General features: G+C 47.9%; 3 protein-coding genes and 1 long non-coding RNA gene across 6 annotated transcripts in view; 1 reads left to right on the forward strand and 3 right to left on the reverse strand.

The window, feature by feature from the left end:
- Window positions 1-1045, reverse strand: part of HOXD3 (homeobox D3) — a 52001-nt gene extending 50956 nt beyond the window's left edge. For 2 of the 3 annotated variants that reach the window (XM_081891830.1, XM_081891835.1), the window contains exon 1: window positions 933-1045. The gene's annotated coding sequence lies outside the window, so the exon portion shown is untranslated. The remainder of the gene's footprint in view (window positions 1-932) is intronic. The other variant, XM_081891833.1, reaches the window with a different exon arrangement.
- A 142-nt stretch (window positions 1046-1187) lies between these two features.
- Window positions 1188-3167, forward strand: LOC309363484. Its single transcript, XR_014165365.1, has 2 exons — window positions 1188-1365; window positions 2241-3167. It is a non-coding gene; the product is annotated as an uncharacterized lncRNA (long non-coding RNA).
- Window positions 3168-5869: 2702 nt separating this feature from the next.
- On the reverse strand, window positions 5870-9951 carry HOXD8 (homeobox D8). The gene is made up of 2 exons (XM_081921274.1): window positions 9036-9951; window positions 5870-8054 (listed from the first exon to the last, which is right to left on the reverse strand). Exons 1-2 carry the CDS (start codon window positions 9619-9621, stop codon window positions 7753-7755), a joined length of 888 nt encoding a protein of 295 aa, XP_081777400.1. The 5' UTR covers window positions 9622-9951; the 3' UTR covers window positions 5870-7752.
- A 3706-nt stretch (window positions 9952-13657) lies between these two features.
- HOXD9 (homeobox D9) lies at window positions 13658-19796 on the reverse strand. The gene is made up of 2 exons (XM_081907953.1): window positions 18146-19796; window positions 13658-17719 (listed from the first exon to the last, which is right to left on the reverse strand). Exons 1-2 carry the CDS (start codon window positions 19140-19142, stop codon window positions 17478-17480), a joined length of 1239 nt encoding a protein of 412 aa, XP_081764079.1. The 5' UTR covers window positions 19143-19796; the 3' UTR covers window positions 13658-17477.
- Window positions 19797-20847: the final 1051 nt, after the last annotated feature.

Below are 20847 nucleotides of genomic sequence, written 5' to 3' on the forward strand. Positions count from 1 at the left end.
GTATGACGCAAACATTCCTTGCCATCCCTCCCGCAAGGTACAGTTTTAACAATCCCCTGATGTTTTCACGACTGCAAACGACTGCTTGCTTTGCAAGCAAAATCCTAAAACAGGGTCTTGTTTTCTGTTTAGGATTTTCCCCCTCCTCCTCCGCCCTCCCAGTCATCTTGGTTGGATTAATCGGATGAAAAGTCGGACTCCCCAGCACAGAAGAAACCACAGATCGTAAGCCAGTCTCCCTGCAGCAAATCTGGTCGTAGGAGCGCTCAGCTTTGCTCATTATTAGTGACCCGGATGGGGAGACACACACACACACACACACACACACACACACACACCTGTTGATAATGAAAGGCATGCGGATGGAATCCTGCTGTTAAGAAAAACCACTAAAGGGGGGGGACGAGGCAACAGCGCACAAGTAGAAATTGCAGGACATCTCGGTCCAAATAGCTTTGCTAGGAGTTTTTGTTTGGGAATTTTTTTTTTAATTCTGCTTCGGCAGTTTCTCTTGCTTCCAAACCTACTCTTGCCTCCCCAACCTCAGAGGCATTCAATTCCACTAGCGAGCCACGCTAGTGGGGCGGGGAGTGCCTATCTCAGCCTTGTTCTCCGTGGCATGGAAGCCTCAAAAACCAGGCAGGTGGCAGCAGAAGGCGGCGAAGCGCTTCCAAGCCTAACCCACCGCACCACCTCGCCTCTGTTGCCTCAGCTTGGGCGAAGGAAAAAAACCACAGGCGCTTTCAGTGATGGTGGTGATGGTGATGGGCGCCCGCCTTGCCCACTTTCTTTTATGACTTACGGAGTCATTCTCCGGCGCCTGAGCGAAAGTAGGAAGCCCTGCAGCGATGCAGACGAGTGAGGAATAAAATGGGGGGAAGGAGGAGGAGGAGGAGGTGGTGGTGGAAAAGGAGAGCTGAAAAATCCCTTACCCGTTCGCTGCCCCGGTGGAAGGGCGTGGAGCCCAGCCGCATCCCTGTAATCCATTAGGGGTCGCGTTCGGTAGCAATCCGAGTCCCATCCCGATCGGAAAAGCCAAAGGAGGCAGGCAAGGCAGGCAGGCAGGCAGGTAGGGCTGGGAGGAAAGAGAGCTCGCTAGATAAACAAGCTGCCTTGCTGGCAAAGACAAGGGAGCTCTGCCCCCCCCCTCCCAGTCCCTCCCCGCCCACCCTAACCCTTCACCGCACTCCGCGTCTCTGCTATGACTGGAAACTGGCAGGGTAGCAGCGGTGGAGGGTGGGCGTTTGCGTGTGTGCGCGCGCGTGTGTGTGTGTGCGAGCGCGTGTTGTTTTTAAAACCCTTGGACCGGACTGGATCGGTACTCAAACATCATAGCGAGCGCAATGCACCTTATCGGAGACAAAGGTTAGAAAAAGAAGGGTTGAGGCTGTGGGAAAGACAGAATGCAAAAAAAGCGGGGGGGGGGGGATTCGCCGGGGAAATCAGGAAGGGGAAAGGAGGGGGAAGGCCGTGAAAGCCATCAGCGCTCGCACATGACCAGGCGCAGCCAATGACGTGCCCAAATAGGTCATAAAAGGTCTATTACGAGTTGTAAATTCTCTTCAAACAAAAAGGAATTTACTGCAATTCCTTGCGGATTTTTTTTTAAAACCCAGGCTGCTACAAACAGTGGGTTTTGTTTTCCTGGGTTCATTTCTTTCTGCCTTCTCTCTCTGCTGTTTGTCTTTACGCGCTACCAAGGCTCACCACCACCTTTCTGTTGCCTTGGCCTGTCTCAGGGAGCAGCAGATCGGTGGGAATCTTCTGAATGATTGACGCAGCCCAGTCCTCAGCCCAGTCCTCAGCCCCCTTAACCCGGAGGCCAAACGCTGCCGAGTAGAGGCCCTGATTCGATTCGGAAGCGTTTAGCCCAAACATAGGGGCCTGAACCCACACCCTACCACTTGCCTGTGAGCAACGCAACAATGCGTAAAAGTCCATTTGCTGCGGGGGCGGGAGAAAGTCCAGCAGGCGAGGCCCCTTTTGCTAGGTCTACATTATGTCTAGGCCGCTGGGCTTTAGAATTGCACTGCCTCACTCCGACCCTCCTTGCCCTGCGCTAGGAAGGCTGAAGGGGTTGGGAACGGGGAACATCGCAATGAAACTCAGCTCCTGCAAATCTCGAATCTACTTTACTCCAAAGGCTCGTCACGTTCCGGAGCTCCCGAAAGCTCCGTTTGGAGTAGCAAATAAAAACCACCCGCTTGTGCGAATTAATGAGCGTCTCTTCCTTGTTGCAGGAAAAAGCCTCCCCAGAAGCTTTTCCGGCCCTGGCTGCGGATGGAACGTTGACGAGAGACAAAGCCTCCCTTGGCTGCCGATCCATTGATTTGTAACGTTCTAGAACGCGCTGGGAGTTCTGCGCTCTGGAGGAGTAACCAGGCGTTCTACCGGATCTGCAATGGCAAAAGAATTCGAGACATGGAAGGACGGGTGGACGAGGGAGACAAAGCATGACTCCAGTGTTTAAAACGGCCTCCCCTTTTTGAACGTAAAATCGAAACCGACATAGATACACCCAGGGACGTTTATTCTGGTTCCGTTTTCTTTCATGCAGCAATTGGGACTGACTGACTGCACACTTAAGGGTACTCACTTAAGGCCCCCCTGGACTCAGTTGCGCACTTACAGCTGAGCAAATGTGTGTACAAATTGTATTATTTGGATGTTCAGTGCGGTTCACTTTCTTCCGCTGAAGATAGGCTGGAAGTGGTGGGGAAATTTGCCGCTGTCTGTAGTGTGAGATCCAAACTCTGTTCACTTGAATTTTGTTGCTTCCCTCCGTAACCCAAAGGCCGTCTTTAATAACTGGCGAATTCATCCGATTATTTATGGCCATTTATGTGGTATTAGGGTTTAAGCGCCTTCTGTTGGAAAGCGACGTTCCGGGCGGCTTGACAGGTTCAGACTCACTTGAGATTTGCTTCCAAGTCAGCTATGTCACTGGGGCCGGTTTGAATATCTAAGATGTGGGTTTCTCGCCTTGAAGGACCGCATAGCGACTCCGCAAGCTTGATTTCCACCCAATTCCAAAATGGCCGCTTCCTCGTAAATAATCAGGATCGACAAACTCTAGGACAGTGTTATGTTTGATGGTATTAATTAGATTCGTCATTCATGATGAATTGTGGATGTTAATATATTGATTAAATACATTATAAAGCATACTGCGTTGCAATGTGCACGTATATATAAATATATTCAGGAGAATGTGCGCAGCAAATATTCGGATTTCCCTCCTCCAGAATCAATTGTCTTCAGACATTTTAATCCAATTTAGGAATTAGCGTTGGATAAATATCGGATAATACTTTTTTCTAGTTGAAAGGGATTATGGTTTAAGATGTTCAAAATGACCCCTCCCTCCGCTAGGGCTCAATTGAACTAAGGCTTTGCCCTTCGTTGCAAAGGTATTGCTACTTTACCAATAATGTCTGCAAATATTTAACTTGTATATTTACATTCAAAATAAAATAAAATCACCATCCCTTCTATATAGGTTTCTGGAAGTTCGCTTGTCTTAGACCCGCATAACCAATCCCAGACTGACCACTGAGACGTTTTGCCGCATTTATGCAAATCAATGCACCAAATTGTTTTGCTTCACAGTTTTTGCCGCAGTTCCTCTACGTGAACGGGTTCCCAGCCCACTATGGCGCTTGTAGAGGAATGCGGTGGCCAAGGAAGGCGTTTCCGGCGGGGAGGGGCTATTTTCTGAATTCGAAAAGAGCCTCGAAAATTATAGGCGCTGAAGGTATATTCTGCTTTCTTCTTAGCTAGCTGATTTCACAGCTAACATAACTGCTGAAATGTACATATATACTAAGGAAATAATTAGACCAGAGCGAATGGTAACATACACATGCACAAAGCAAGCAAAACAAAATGAACAAGACCCTTTCTCTCTCACCCTCCGTGTGTGCGTATGTAGGTGTGTGTATGTCTATAGAGGAATCTTCTAGTTAAGGCTAAATCCTCCGGATTCTGGTTAGATGAGAGCAGACTTTGACCTGGTATCTGTTCACTCATTTCGCCTTATTCCACTTCACCCTCTCTTTAAAGATTTAAAGTGAATTTGTTTCAGGGGCTTTGATATGGGCAAACAAGAAACTATTGACTGTCTCCAAGACTGATAATAAGAACAATGGGAGAGATTCAGCCACAGGACTTCAACACATTTCAGTTCTACTGGTCTCGCAAGCGCAAGCGCACAAACACACACACACACAGAAGTCCTTAGGACTTACAGCGACCTAATTTTGGTTGATAAAAGTGTTCCGAGTTAACACGACTTGCAGGGAGAAAAAGGCTCGATGAACTGGTGGACAGGGTACCAAAACAGTGATGGAGGATTGATGCAAATATAATGCCTGTCAGTTTTGAGAACTCTGTTGTTCTACATGTTACATATAAAAGGAGCTACCAAGAGGTTGCTGATTTCCTGCCCTTTGGGGTCTTTCGGGGTTTCTGTCTACAGCCACCCATCTAACAGGATTTGGTCCCGCGGAAAAGCGACAGAACTGCGCTTAGTTGTAACTAACTGAACTCGATTTCTTACCCACTACTAATTTTTGATGAAGTGTGGCTTCTTCTGCATATATGGGCCACTTCATACACAATTCCTCTGTGTGTGGTTTCTGGGGGCTGCGGGGGGAGGGCTCCCCACACCATTTGAAGGCCGTTATTTCCAGCGACAGACAATTTGAGGTTTCTTGCGCGAGAAGGCTCTACCTTTTTAATTATCTGCATGATTTAAGATTGAGAAGCCACCTCTTTGAAATTGCCAGGAGAATTCTGGTGGTTTCCTTGCACTTTGATGTGGAGATATGATTACCTGATTCAAGCCAGCGCCCGTGTGAAAGTCCTTAATAAATCCCGTTGAAGTGAATGGGGTTTGATAGCATTAAGGGCAGGCAAGATCACCCAAAAGCCGAGAAATAAAATCACACACACACCTTCAGTTTTCTCACCAACTAAGCCATGTGTGTGTTATTTTTTTATTTTTTTTACTGGGGAGAAAATGTCGAAAATAAAGCTAATAAAGTTAATGTGTAAAAAAAATGTGTAAGCCAGTGGGAATCTCACGCGTTATTCAGAACCTGGGACAGTTTTTTGTTGTTTTGCTATCGCTCCATGAAGTTTTTTCAGTCATCTGCAGGACTTCCATGCTTTGATAGTCTTAAATTGCCCGTTTTCTGCTGAATAACACCTACAACAACAAACCTACCACAGACATTGGACAAAATCCATAGAACGCTGGCACGCCTGGACCCCACTGGAATCAATGGAGTTCTGGTCGCAAGTGTACTGCACACGCGGACCACAATCCAGCGATGAATTAAGTACTCTTGCACAGGTGCCTTATTTATAGTGCTTAAGCACTCTGATCTTCATCCTGGGATTATAGGCATTAACAATGCATAGGCCCGTTATATCTTGGGATTCTATGAACTAATGAACCCAAATAGCGGTGTGTGTGTGTCCCGCTCGCAAGTTATATCCATCTGCAGCGATTTCAGAGTTGGCTACTGGAGCCGCGCAGGGTTGAATCCCATCCCTGCCGTTAACTCAGACCTCGTTCCAATCCCGTTGCAGCCACTAATACCGCTCAGTCTCATCTCCTTTTTACTGTGGGGATAACACGGACCTGCTGCCTTACAGTGCTGTTGCATGTATGGCACAGACAGCATGTGAAAGCCTACTGCTCAGGGTGATTTTTATTACTCCTGTAAACACTAATTATCGCAATAGCTAAAGTCTGACCAAGGTGAGGATGAGGAACTGCACCTCTCCAAATGATGGGAAGAACACGAAGACAGTCACTGCTGCACACACGATTTTTAAAATAATAATAATTCAGCCATAGTGCTAGTAGTAAGAACGGCAAGTTTTTTTTATAAATATAGCACAGGCACCTCTGGGAAATCCTTCAAGTTTTAGATGGTCAATTGACAAAATAATGCTACTAATCAAACTTCCGCTTTATTTCCAACCCAGACTAGAGATCCGCAGGGATGTTGCACGAATGACATAACATAGTGTGTGTGTGGGGGGGGTGTCTTGCTGAATCCTGCTAGCCCGCCATGCTTTCTTCAGAGAGCGGCCTGAGCAGCTTACATCAAGCAAGGCATGAAGAAATGGAAAGAGGCATCTCGTGCTGTTTATCTAGTAATATGGTAGACTATGACGGGGATGGGTGGGGAAGGTTTCTGCAACACCAGGCTAGGACTTTCCATTAATTTTAAACCTCCTTGCTTTGATGGGTGTCACACTGTGCTCACTGCCGCTTCCTCGCAAGTGTCCGTAGGACTGCAGCCTCTGGAACCCAGAGCAGAGAAAGCTGGTTGCCCCCTTAAGCCCCTCACTGAGACCAACATTGCTCCATTGCTTCGTATTGAATTTTTTGCGATTAATTTTAAACTGGACTGGGACCGTGCCATATTCGGGATAGAAACATCACGTGCCTTGTAGCACAATCCTAGGCATGCCTACTCAGAAGTAAGCCCCGTTGGATTGAGTGGGGTTTACTTCCTAGTCTAGGATTGTAGCCTGGACGACCTGATCCGGCCTTCTTCTTCTTCCTGTACTTGGCAATGCAACCACTTCCAAGGGTCAAGCCTAAAACATGCTTCCTTGAAAGAAACCCGGTTGAAAACTGAAACACACACGTCTGTGGAAGTAAGTGGACTGAAAACAATAGGACTCCACTTCATGTGCACAGGGCAGGCGTTTTCCACAGAGAACCGAATAAGCCTCCCATAGCAGATAGCAGCTAAGCGCTCGAATACTTTTCATTTATTTTTTCAGTAGCTACCACAAGGCTAATGCAACTCGGGGAATACTGCAGCAAATGCGTAATGAAGCTGCGCGTTAGAGCTGTACCCAAATCCTGCCCGCTGAGCGCCGAAGGAGAAACCTTCGTGCAGTCAATGCAGGCAAAAGCGAACGCTGTATCCTTGAACGCCTCGGCCTCATAGCTGTTGGACGCTTGGGCTATTCTCTCAGCAAAACCGCGCAAGTTTGCTTGGAGTAATGTGACCTACGTTTTCTAAGTCCCGCTGCACTTTTGGGCTCCACAGAGAGGTGGTTGTTGTCGTTTTTATTAAAAACAGACCAACCAGCCAACAACAGGAACGTAGGAAGAAACCTGACCATGGATATTACAGTGGAATCACTTTTGTTTTATTTCGATCAATTACCGATCATTCAGTATCAATGTGCCATTAAAATATCTCCTTCTTCTTCCCCCTTTCCCACACCCCCGCAAAAAAAAAATCATTATAATGTCAAAATTAATTTACTTTACAAGAAATAAGTTGGAAGGAAAGTTTGGAGATTACAAGTGCACTTGCTTGATTCGAGCATTTGGGTTGGGTTTTGGCTTTTCTGTGCTTGGGAACAGGAGAGGAGAGGAAGAAAGGAAGAAAAAGACCGAGGAGGGGACGCGTACAAAATTGCTATATAGTTTTCGGTATCAAATTCCACGTGAAGGGCGAAATGGAGAAAGATGCAGCAGCAGCAGCAGCCAGCTGGGACTCGGCTTAGGGCGCCCCGGGTGCAGTAACAAATAAAATAAAACTCTCACCTAAGTACAGAAACATCATAAGGTAGCTTTAAAAAACAAACAGACTGACAAGGTCGGGCCCTTGTGAAAAAGGTGCCTGAGTAAGACCCGTGAAGGCCGGGAGGAGAGGCCGCTGGTGCCCTCGCGCGCCCGCTCTCCCAGGCATTGTCTTTGGCCAAGGAGAACCTTCAATTCGTCGGGCCTTCTGCTCCTTCTTCTAGAAGGTCCTCCTGGGCTTCTGTCTTGGCCTCCTCTCCTTCCTTCCCCTCCTGCCTGCCGGCTGGGAACTTGTCTTTGTTGTTCTCCTTTTTCCACTTCATCCTCCTGTTCTGAAACCAGATCTTGACCTGCCTCTCCGTGAGTCCGAGGGCATGGGAGACCTCGATCCGCCTTTTCCTGGTCAGGTAGGGGTTAAAAAGGAACTCCTTCTCCAGCTCGAGAGTCTGGAAGCGGCTGTAGGTCTGTCTCCCTCTCCGCCTACCAGGAGCTGCTATTTGAGACGAAACAAAAAAGCACAGCGTTTCTTTAAAACGAAACGAAACCCCACAAATAAACTGAAAACAAGCAGGACTCCCCCCCACCCCGCGCGCACACGACGCGTGCTTAGAGATCTGGAGAACATCCTAAACTGGTTTACTGGGAAATAAGTCCCACGGGGGTCTTCGTGACGCCCTAGGGAATAAATGTCATCTAACTCCGTGGGATGTGCTTTCTACTGCATGGCCAGAGGCTGAGGCAAGTCTATTCGATCCAGCTGTATTCCAGCGAACAAATTTAGCGCAGGCACGTTTATCCAGAAATAAATCCCACTGCACTCAGCAGGGCTTCCTCTCCAGGGAGGAGGTTGAGGAATCCCCTTTAAATCAAAGTACTCCGAGTTATCTGGTCTAGGGTTGATTGCCTCGCTTGCGCTTAACGCGCCACAGCAGCGCCTCCCTGAAAGGAGACTGCTTCTAAAGACTGGTCGAATTATTTGTTTGTTTGTTTCACCCCACGATTCATAACATTTGTGGCTTAACGGCCTCCAGTCCGTGGTGGGGCTGATTATCGGAGGGGGTGGAGGGAATCGTGGAAAGTGTGCTGGAATCTGGAAGTTATAACAGCACCGCAATAATTGCATGTCAATTATAGGTGAGGGAGAGAAAGAAAGAAAGAAAGAAAGAAAGAAAGAAAGAAAGAAAGAAAGAAAGAAAGAAAGAAAGAAAGAAAGAAAGAAAGAAAGAAAGAAAGAAAGAAAGAAAGAAAGAAAGAAAGAAGCAAGCGGGGATCTGAATTTAGGGATAGATGCTGGGTTGTAATTTGTTTTGGAGAGGAAAGGCTTGAGACGCACAGAGGGGAAATGGGGCTGCTGTAAAAAAAGGCAGGAGAGGAAAGAAAGAAAGAGAAGAACGAGAAGAAAGAAAAGGAGGCAGCGACTGGGTTGCCGCGGCGCCAAAGCCAAAGGGAAGCGGGGGTTTCGCTCGCGTCCAACCTTGTGGTCTCATCCAGGGGAACATTGGAGAAGGAGACGCGCCCTGATTTAAGTGCTCTGGGTCCTCGCCAATATTAGCACTGGACGATTTACAGTCAGGATACTGGACCAGCTCGGCCTCTTGGTGTGTCGTAAAAATCGGCTGTCTCTGTAAGTTATCGTATCCGTAAAACTTGGCAGGCTCTCCCGGACAAGGCAGGCCGGCGCAGGGGCCCTGCGGGGCCAGAGGAGGCGGCGGCGGCGGCGGCTGGTGGTGGTGGTGGTAGGCTGAGGGGCTTCCTCCGGCTAGGTGCCCGTGGTGCCCGTGGTGCTGCTGGTGATGGTAGTATTCCGGGCCGCTGCCGCCCGAGCCAGGCCCAGGTGGGAGCTGCGGAGGGGGGAAGCCCGAGGCGGCGGCGGCGGCCGCTGCAGCAGCGCTGTTCCCGTAGAGCAGGGCGGCCGCGGCCGCGGCGGGCGCAAAGTGACAGTCGTAGTAAGCGGGATTGATGGGCTGCTCGCCCCCTCCTCCTCCTGCAGCTCCTGCCGCCGCCGCCGCCGCCGCCGCTTTGTACTTGGAGTAGAGCGGATTGACGAAGTAGGAGCTCATCGGAGGGCGGCGGCAGGGGGGGCGGCGAGCGGAGGCGCCACCACCAGCAGCAGCTGCAAGAGAAGGAGGAGCAGCAGCAGCAGCAGCAGCTGGGCCAGCCGAAGCCCACGAACCACTGCCTCGCTACTCCTTCCTTACTCCTACTTTACTCAGCCGGCCCGCCGCCGCTGCCCCGGCCACCACTGCGGACGGCAGCGCTGGTGAGGTCCGGAGCTGGGATCTAATCGCTGCCCGACTGACTGACCTGCCTCACTGCTTTTACTATTTCCTATTAGGCACACACAGGCAGCTCCGCCGCCGCCGCCGCCGCCGCCGCCACACACTCACATGGGCCGGAGTTCAGGGCAAGGCAGCAGAGCCTGTTGGCTTCGGTTTACACTCACCTCCCGGAGGCAGAAAACGAGCCCCGGGAAATAAATAAATAACAGCGCAGCAGCCCCATGCAGCCATCCATGCAGCCGAAGCTTGCCCCACCGGCTGTTCAGGCAAGCGGCCTCTTTTCCTTTCTTTCTTTCTTTTTCTTTCTTCCTTTCTTCCTTCCTCCTTTCCTTTCTCTCCCCACCCCCACCCGCTTCAGCCTCCACACCCGCAGCCCTATGCATATTTTCTCGAAAACTCACCAAGCAGAAAGAAAGTAGGAAAGATCAGGGTGAGATAAAGCGCAAGCACTGGGCTGTTGGATGGAGAGGCCTAGTGGAGTCCAGCCTGGGGTGGAGGGGAGGGAGAAGAGGTGATTTGGCTGGTTTGGTGACAACCCCTGCTGTAAGTTCTACTTTTATTTTTATTTTTAAACAGAGGCTATTTCTAGGCCAAGCCTTGAAGCATACCCTCCAACATTTCTCCGATGACAATAGGGACATCATTTTATTTTATTTTATTTTATTTTATTTTATTTTATTTTATTTTATTTTATTTTATTTTATTTTTTATTTTATTTTATTTTATTTTATTTTTACCCTGCCCATCTGACTGCTACTTTAGGAGGCTTCCAACATACATTATATAAAAGCATAATAAAACGTTGAACACTGAACAACTTCCTTATGCAGGGCTGTCTTCACATGTCTTCTAAAAGTTCTATAGTTCCCTTACTTCTCTCCTTGGCTGGGGGAGGGGTGGTGTCGCATAAGCCATCATTAGGTCCTTAGAGCCCTGAGACATGAAAACATCATGAAGGAGGACATGTGTCTCTGGACGCGTACAGAGTTTTGACCCAACTTCCACACACACCAGAGCTTCCACTTCCGGGATCAAAGGGCATGGCTTTTAGGCAAGCCCTGAGCAGTGGGGCCGCTTCCTCACCCCCATAAAGCCATTATCCACCGGCATTGGAGGAGTGGGTGTCCTTCCTGCGCTCAAATCCAATGGTATTGGTAAAGTCCAGGCCCAGAAGGTCATAAACCATCAAAGGCTGGAGGGGGCAAGGGCAGGGGGAGGCCCAGGCAAAGGGGGAGATGCTGGGCAGCAAAACTAGGCGGAATCAATGGGTGTTTTGCCATTGATCTCAATGGAATGTGGATTTCCATGAGACAAGCAAGTAAATAAGTAAATATAAGTAAAATAAATGAGGCTGGGAGAAGCGAGCTCAGGCCAGCAGGCCGGTTTCAAACGCGGTGCCCATTTACCCTTGACGCACTGCGCGCCTGGCTGCAGATCCCGGATTAATTGATACTTAATGGAAGTCATGTCCATGAATATGCTTTCCATCATTTCACCCTTGGTGGACGTCATTAGCCAAGCCGAGCCGAGCGAGGGAGAGTGGCGGGTGGATGGCAGTGAGTGAGTGAGCAAGTATGGGGAGCAGTACCGGCGAGCGCTAGCATAGCTGGCGGGGCTGGAATCCCAAATAAATGAATGTTTTCCGAAGTGGAGGGGACGCAGAGAGGGAAGAGGCTGAGGGGGAGGAGGAGGACAGCAGCAGGATCGCGCAGTAGCCTTTCCCCAGCTCCCTGGATAGTACAGGCCGCTGCGCCTTCCTTTCCAGAGCGGGAGGCCGAAATTTTGGGCAAGGCTGGCTCCTCTTTTCTTGGTTTTGGTCAGCCACCCGAGAAGGTCGCGTGGGACTGTCCTGTTTTCCCCTGATGCTTGGGGTGGACCGAGGAGTCTGGTGAAAGGGACCGGGGTGATTCAGCCTGTTAGATCCGAGGCAGGAATTCGAATACACACGACCTTTCTTTTCAGGGCAGTTTCCCTGTGGTTAGAACCAAAGCGGCTGAACAGGGGTAGCCCCGTGTGGAATGCAATCGTGTGGACAGATTCCAAGATGCAGTCGCGTTTGCCCTCATTGTTTTAGGAAGGGGGAAAGGGACGGGACGGAGGCTATTTTTTATTTTTATTATTATTATTATTATTATTATTATTATTATTATTATTATTATTAACCGCACACTTCTTTATCTCACAAAATAAATGCCATTGCGTTCTGGACTCACTGCAAAACTAAACTAATAATAAATTATATGGGTGAAATAGTGTACAGAGCCGGACAGAGAAGCGTGAGAAGACAGAGACGACAGTCTGGTGTGAGTTCAATAAAATTATTGTGGTTACATGACATGTCTCTTTGTCGTTGTCCTTTCACAAGAAGTTGTCCTCTTTTTTTCTTTTACAAATACTAGCATCTCTCCCCCGCCCGCCACGTTTATTCACGTAACCCAGCCGCATAAAATGTACGCTGTGTAGTTTCCATTTTGCGTTTCCCTTTTGTAGTTTTATGTTGTGAACCGCCCTGTGATCTTCGGGTGAAAGGCGGTATACACATTTTATTAATAATAATGATTAAAATGTACAGCATTTAACTTTAATAACAAAAGACATGGTGTGGGGAACAGAAAATTCCATAATAATTTAAGGACTCCAACATTGGAGTGTAACTTGGGAGACGCGAGAAGAAGAAGAGCGCTTTGAGGAAGCTTCTCCATCCAGTTGGGTTGAGGAAAGAAGGTTGCAGTATTGCTGAATCACTGCTGTGGTGGAGCTTAGACCAACCAAGCTCTGCTACTTACGCTGTGAAAATACGTTCCCGTCTATGCAATAAAACAGGCACCCTACTGATACAGATGGAATCATTTTTATCTGCAGAAACAGATCCGGGCCTTATAAGCTTTTCTCCAGCCTTGACAGTGTAGAGTTCGCTCGAGTGGAGTTACCTGGTCTCTTCAGCTGTTGCAACTATTTCAGATTCATCAGAGCGAATGTTGAAGCGCGGAATGAAAGACCAAATCCAGCGCTTTCTTAGCGTGGTCTCTTGGGATACAGGGAGGTCCAAATTCTCCAGTGAATTCGTTTTCTCCTATTGACTTTCTATAGTCTAAAGAAACCCCCTTTCTGTTTATTAAGCATATCTGATAACACCCTTTTGAGATGTTTTGTTAAGATGCATAACTGCGCGCGCATCTTTTTAGATTCTGAAATCCTACCTAGGGGGTAGGAGAGAGGGATGTGTGCGTGTGAGGAAATCAAATACAAGTTTAATGGCAATGCATTGGAAAACCCTTTTGTCGCAGCTGAGTCTCTTTTAGAAAAAGAGAGGTCCCATGTACGTTCCCACGTCCAAAGAGAGGCCTCCTCATTGTTTCTCTTCTTTCCTTGTGCAGTTCTTAAACCTAATCCGAATCTATATTTCCTGGGTTTGAAAAAGGAGGGTAAGAACAGACGAGAAATATACTAGAATACCTTCCTGGATTTAGAATACTTTCTGGTGGTAGTTAGAATAACAATCAGAAAACAAGCTGCGGCCGTAAGATGTTCGATCAGCGTTAATTCTTCCTTTTTTGTAAAACGTGCTTTCTATACGCATACATATTTATAATTGAAATGAGGTGTTCTCGTCGAACTTTTTGTAGAAATTCTAATCATAAAAAGAATGAATTGATTTCGCCTGTAGACACAAATAGCCCCCCGCGCGCTTTTATTTTACATGCCCATACTCTGCAGAAATTAAATTTGGTGTCACTGGCAAATTTATACGGGTGGATACTTTTTCAGGTGCTGACTGCGTACATCTCGCCACTTAATTAGTTAGATCATAGTAAAGGACGGTCATGTTCGTTTATTTTTAGCTACAAACACAAAATTCATTGATTAAAAGAAACAGCCTGTACATATTTTAAATAAACAAATAATCCTGGCCGAATACAGAAAATTATCAGAATATGGAGCAACACCGCCCTCTAGTGGTGAGATGAAATCTTGTTCGGCAACCGGGTTGACGCCACATGTTTATGCTTTTTTCTACGATGAATGTGAAAGAAAGATATTTGCAAGGAACACTTGGTTGTTGTTTCTAATAAAATATTTCTTTTTCGTTGGCTAAAGACGATTAAAGTCATGCAAAAAAAAAAAAATTCAAAGGAGCGTGCAATTGTTACAAAGAATGAGAAATATCCTTCATATTTACAAGTGAGAAGGGGTATATGCCAAGTCCTATATCTTGAATGACGGGGAAATGTTTACAATGACTACACAATGCTGCCTTTTGTTATCAAGAGCATAGGACTTTAATCATAGGGATTTTGCTTAACCAAAGACACAACTTCTTTCTGCCTAATGAAGTCAGATTAAGTGAAAACACGAACGAGGAAGCACGTTGCTGTTCCAGTGCAGTTTGCATAAAACCAAACCTCCCGTTTCTGCTTTGTTTCTGTTCTATGCTTCGATTTCAAGCTCAGAAACCTTCCTGCCTTGAACTTGCCTTGTCATTTTATTTCTCCCTTTCCCCATCGGAGAGCTGGTCAGTTTCGGCTTGCGCACTTACACTTGGAATCAGAACAACATCCACGGTTCTACTTTATTGTGACACTCAACATATCCAAAAAAGAAACGGACTCAAGCAAATGTTACTCGGCTTATTGGAAGCGGAGGGCTAGTGGTTTAGGGATGGCAGCGTTTCCATGTTTCCAAGCAGATCCAGCTACATAGCTGGGCTGCAATGGCATTTTGAAATAAATAAACGTGGACTTGGGTTCAAACCTCGGCAAGTTTAGATTCGGTCCCGTTCCAGCCAAGGTGGACCTTCCCCAACGCTAAAGTCTCGCCCGTTTCAAGTTCTATGTATTGCCCTAACCTTTACGGGTGTTGTTGCTCTTCCACTTTTTGCACACCAAGATCTTCGTCTTGTTTTTTGTTTTCAAAGGAACCCCTGACTTTCTAATATATGGCTACTTCCAGGTCCATTGGCATACCCAGCCGAATTGGCCTTAATCTCCTCACTTTTCAGACTTCAGCGGCGTCCAAACTGCTGTCTCGCCCAGCCGGGGTGACATATTGAAATTTATAGTACGGATTTTAAGACCTGGTTTTGTCTGCATCGGTGTTCTGTCCTAACAAACGCAAACATCAAAATAAGATGGTCTCAAAGAGAGAAAAGCGCCATCGCATATCGTAAACTCATTAGGTCCAGACGTCTAGCCTTCTCAATGGTTTTATTACGCCTTGGTTCTTCCTGTTTTAAAAAGAATTATAGGTATAGGGTTGACAATGAATGGGGAAGCAAGGCAACACCTTTTCCTAGGCCTTAATCGCTGTGGGTCTTTCTGAGGGGAAGGGAGAAGTGATAGCATCTACAGACCCCCAGGTCTCGGTGCCTGTTTCCCTTCACCTTAAATCTTCTTTCAAATGGCTTGAGAGGCCATGTTTTCCTCGAGACGCTTAATTAAAATGGTGTCTCACATCAGAACAACGCTCCTCTCCTTCTCTAAAATATCCCAGAAGCCTGCCGCCCAAACCTCAATTGCATTGTGTGTGTGTGTGTTGGTGTATTTAAATACAATGTACATACATGATTCAGCTAAAGTTTAACACTTGGACATTCCATTTATTTCCATCGACGAGTTATGCATGTGCTGAAATCTCTACATCAGGGTGGCTTCAAAGTCCTTATCAGAAATTCACATATGCACACACACACACATACAACGCGCATATATCTGGTGATATGTGCCGATAACCGTATGATCGAAAAGGACGTACATACTAAAGCAGCTCTTGACAAATACCGACAGAGCTGATCATCATGTCTATCAAGTGTCTTTAAGGTCCAAGAATTTGAATGAGCGACATGGCGTCATAATTATGAACTAACTTCAGTCTTATTTGAGGACCTCTATGTTTTCCTTACATATCCCCACACCCCACCCCTGAAATTGCTACATGAACTTTTCGGGGGTTTTGTGTGGGGGGGGTTATGTTCCGGATTTATTTTTTTAAGAAAGACTACGAAGCTTGCGCCACGCACCGCCATCAAGTAGGTGCGTCCACCACTCACAATTGCAACCAGGAAATATTCTCAGAAAAGAAGGTCGTAGGGGCTATGAACCCGGGGCAAACGCTCTCGACCTGTTCTAGAATGTATCTCCGCATATTTAGATCGTGGCTTAAAGACCAGCTCTTTTGCTCGGTTGCTGGCAGGGGGGGGGGGGAGAGATTTGGGAGCAAGTCAGGTTCAAATAGAAAATATATCTAGGAGGAGTGGGGAAGGGAAGGAAGCAGGTCGGGCGGGGGTCATGAAGGCCTGCTCTGTACTAGCTGTTACACAGTTGACCTGCTGAAACCCTTCCTTCATTTCCAGGATTTGTATAATAATATTCAGGAGTGGAGAATGATGAACCTGTGTCGATGGAGACCGCCTGCCTCTCTAGGAACAGAGGAAGCGTCCCTTCGTCTGCAAATGGCTTCCTGCGGGTTATATGCGAGGCATCTTTATTACAGAGAGCGCAGAAAGACTGGGGTTTTCTTTTTTTCTTTTCTCTCTCTTCTCTCTCTCTCTCTCTTTCTTTCTTTGGAGGGGGCGGCGGTTTCGTTTATAGTCAGGCGCTGTCTGTTTATTTCCACTTTGCAGAGAGAAGTCAAAGGCAAACCGCGGGCGCGTTTGCACGCACATTACATCTTATTCCCCAGCACACGCAAACCCCCATCTTCCCAGTCAATTTATTATTACTGTTGTTTCACCAGCTCAGCCTTTATTATAATAACCTATGACAATTACATTATTATTATTATTATTATTTTAAAAATTAAGTCCTTAGGTAGAGTTCCAGGCCTCGGGCAATGGGGACGGGTGCTCAGAACTGTTAAGCCGCGGGGCCTGTGGAAGTTAATACTGTTTCAAGTACCGCTTTTAATACAGTGCACTGGAGAGGATGAAACGGGCAGCCAGGGGGGAGATAATAAAAAATATTTTATATTTTTTTTAAAAAAAACATTTCACAGCCTTGATCTGGCAAGACTCTTGCTAAGCATAACCTGCAGAAGGAAAGCGATGCACAGGGTCTGGAGTCCTCCCCTCCCCCCTCCCCGCTTTTCCTTTTTGGAAAGTCCGAGGTAAACATACTATTCCCATCAAGGTAATCCTCGCTGTCATTCAATATTATCGTCTTCATCGCCGCCTTTGCCTTCAGTTTGGAAACGCGACTGTCCCCCCTTCTTACAACCCCGCCACCCTCTCTCTCTCTCTCTCTCTCTCTCTCTCTCTCTCTCTCTAGTCTAGGGTCACTTGGAAGTAGCATGTCAAACATTTAGTATTTAGTATTTAGATAAATCCCCCCCCCCAAAAAAACCCCTAACGTGCACTCACAATATCTTAAAACCAAACTGGAGGCGCGGGGAAAGAAGCAACTTTTACCAAATACATTCTCCACACCCAGCCCTTTCCTTTCCAAAATACCTGACATCGACCACATTACTGCTATCTAAAGAATAAACCCACCAGTCCAATAGGAAGTTTCGAGCCAGTGGACCTGGCAACATAATAATATTAATAATGACAATGACAATAATTAATATCGATACTTTTGTGTGTATCTTCATAGAAAGCCCAGCACATTTCCACAAACGCACGCACGCACACCCTCAAGGCGCTAGTCCCCTTTATTCCCTTTTTCCTTGTTCATCTTTTTCATTTTCATTCTTCGGTTCTGAAACCATATTTTAACCTGTCTCTCGGTCAGGTTTAAAATCCTAGCCACTTCGTAACGGCGGTCGCGGGTGAGGTACATATTAAAGAGGAATTCCTTTTCCAGTTCCAGAGTTTGGAATTTTGTGTAAGGGCAACGCTTTTTTCTGGTGGAACGAGCGTGAATCCAGTTCGCGGCGGGGTTATCTGGAGAAGGGAGAGCAAGAAGGGGGGGGGGAGAGAGAAGGTCAGGGTTCGGAGGGAGAAGAGGGGCAGGCATTGAAGTAGGGGAGAGGGTTGGGGAGGGGAGAAAGGTCGTTAAATTAATTTAACGGAGGATGCCTGCTCTTTTCACAATTGAGGAGGAATTATCATAAAACCTTGAATGGCCCGGTCTGTTTACTGTACAAATGATGTCTTCTTGATGGCCGTAGGTGGTTATGGGGAGCCTTTTTTATGGCTGCTTGTTGCCGCTTGCGCTCGAGTAGGCGTCTAGACGTTTTTATAGGTTAGTAAAACTATCGGTTTTGCACATTGGAGCCTTACAGGTTGGGGTAATAAATCAAAGCGGGTGCAATTTCTTTTCTTTCTCTCTCTGGCTCGGATTTTTTTTTTAATTTTTTTTTAACTTACTTGGGTCAAGGTGCTGCTGAGGCTTCTCCTCCTTCAGATCGCTGCTGGGGCTCGCATTGCGGCTGCAACCAGACGCTGGCTTGGCCGGGGTGGCGGTACTGCCGTTGCTGCTGGTGGTGGTGATATTGCTGGTGGCGGCAGCTACGGCGGCCGCAACCGGGTGAGAAGAACCGTTGCTCACTGTTGCTGCCGCCGCCGCCTTCTCGCGGGGCTCTGTCAGGAAGGAATTGCACGTGTACTCGGGCCCATTGACCCCCGAGGGCTCCCTAGACGGCGCGCACTCAGTTCTTTTGGAAGGAGACTCGGAGCTGCAAGACGAGGAGGAAGAGGAAGAGGAGACGGTGGCAGAGGAGGAGGAAGGAGAGGGCCCCACCGGACCGGTGGCGGCGGCGGCGGCTGCCCCGCTCTCCGGCTTGACGATCCCGTAGTGGCGCGCGCTGGAGGAGCCACCGCCGGCGCCGTTGGAGGCGATGCTGGTTGTCGCCGCTGCAGCAGCAGCAGCAGCAGCCGCGGCACTAGCGGCGGAGACGTTGCTGTTGCCTCCGCCGCCGTTGCCGGGGCTGCTGGGGAAAGAGGCGAAGGGCTCAATCCAGGAGCGCACGTATCTGCCTCCGCCGCCGCCGCCTCCGCCGCCCTCGCCCGGTCCGCCTAAGTGCGGCTGGGGCATGTAAGGGTGGTAAATGCCGGGCATGGGCGCCGGAGGCTGAGGGTGCACGGCGGGCCACGAGGCTGGGAAGACGGCCGACTTGGGCGCGAAGCTGCAGGAGGAGAAATCCGAGCCCTCGGCCACCACACCTGAGGATGGCCTGGGGGTCGCATGGTGACCTCCCTGCAGGAACCGGGCAGCCCCTCCGACGCCGCCGACGCCTCCTCCTGCTCCTCCGACGCCGCCACCGTACACTTCCTCGCTGTCGTGGCCTATGAGGGAATCGACATAGTAGTTACTGAGGGTGCCGCCGGTCGACATTTTTTGGAGGCTCCCTCCGTAGCAGGGCATATGATGGGGGGAAGGCAAAAAAGGTTACTCTGTTAACTGTAGATGATCGCCTGGCCCGGAGAACAATCGTAGTATTTTGCAGGCGGCCAGGCTCAGCCATTGGTCCCTCCGCCCACGTGATCATATTTACCAATACTCCAAGTAAATCAATCCGCTAAACTGAAGGGGTTGCTGTGATTCAAGCGGAGGTGGTGGTGGGGAAAGAAGGGAGAAGGAAAAAGGAAAAACCCAAGAAGGCAACAAGCTAAGAAACAACGTCCTTAAAAAAAACACCTAAAAAAACAAACAAAAAACCCTCATTCCCATCCTCTAAGGAAAACACTAGTCTCCAAAACGTGTAATTGTATACAGGCAGATAGAGAGAGAAAATCCTTCCACTCTCTTGCCTTAAGCTTAGCAGGACTCCAAGCGGGCGTGGCGCGCTACTAGCAGAAGCAAGTTCGGGGACTATTTGTTCGCCTCCTTGGAGAGGTTCCTGCCATTCATTCCGCTGCTGCCATCAGCCTCAAGCACGGAAGTTCTGCGAAGGCTTGGCTTGTCCTTGTCTTTGGAAGCTGCCGAGGAAAACCCCCATTGAAATCATAAGAAGAGAGAGAGAGAGAGAGAGAGATGGGGAGGGGGGGAGCCCAGCGAGATCCCCGCCTGTGAAAACAAACCCTGCCAAAAACTGAGAGTGTGTAACGACTCCTCATAAAACAGGGAAATGTTACAGTAAAAAAAAAAATGTGCAACAATGCAGGAGAGGGCCACTTTTCCAGAGCAGCTCTTGGTGTCGTTTCCTTTAAAAAGGAAAAAAAAGGGAAAACAGCAACACAGGGGCAGAATTGAATGATTGAAAAGAGAGAGAGAGAGAGAGGAAGGAAGGAAAGAGCTGCCCATTGTGTTGTTTTAAAACAGGTGGAAGACCTCTCCGCAATGATTTTATGCCTTTCAATAAAAATTTTATGAGGTGCATTTGATTATAGATTAATGTGTCCCTCTAATAAAATGGACTGATGGCCCACGAGGAAAAAAAATCTCAATCTCTCTCTCTTTCTCTCTCTCTCTCAACACCAGTCTTTACTACAGTTTTCAAACTTTGGATTCAAACGGGGGCGTTGTCATTACTTCCAAGGTACTCCAGAGTTTGGGAAGCTGAAATGCACGAAATGAATGAATGAATGAACCCCGAAACGCCGCAGCCCCATGGACAAGATCTCGTTGCAAATCGAGTCTGCTTTGCAAACATTCTGCGAGAAAGACAAAACTCGAGGCACCAGTGGCTAGAACTTATCCCCACCTCAACACCTTCCATTCCTTAATTTTATTTCCTGGATATTTCCTAGTAAGCAGAAACTCCTCCTCCGCCAACCCCCACCCCACCCCACCCCCGCACCATAGAAGTCAAGGAGATTCAATCTGGTTCAAACACCTTTATTATTTACTATCAGAGACCAAGTATCCAGAGTGGGTTTTGAACCTGAAGCAAACGCTTCGCCGGGGATTTCAAGCCGTCTGAGCCATTTATTATCATTCCTCCTTTTTCCCCTCCTGCTTCTTCTTCTTCTGTTTGATTCTGAGAAAGCCTGATATGACTGACCGAGGAGAGAACGTGCAGGGCTACTTCAAATCCAAATCTTTGCTTGGAACAAAACAAAGGAAGACAAGAAACGCATCGAGGGAAGCCGACAGGACTGCGTTACATATCTGGGCGCTGGGACCAGAT

Source organism: Podarcis melisellensis (genome assembly GCF_964234715.1).
Source record: "Podarcis melisellensis genome assembly, chromosome: 1".
Taxonomy (NCBI): Eukaryota; Metazoa; Chordata; class Lepidosauria; order Squamata; family Lacertidae; genus Podarcis; species Podarcis melisellensis.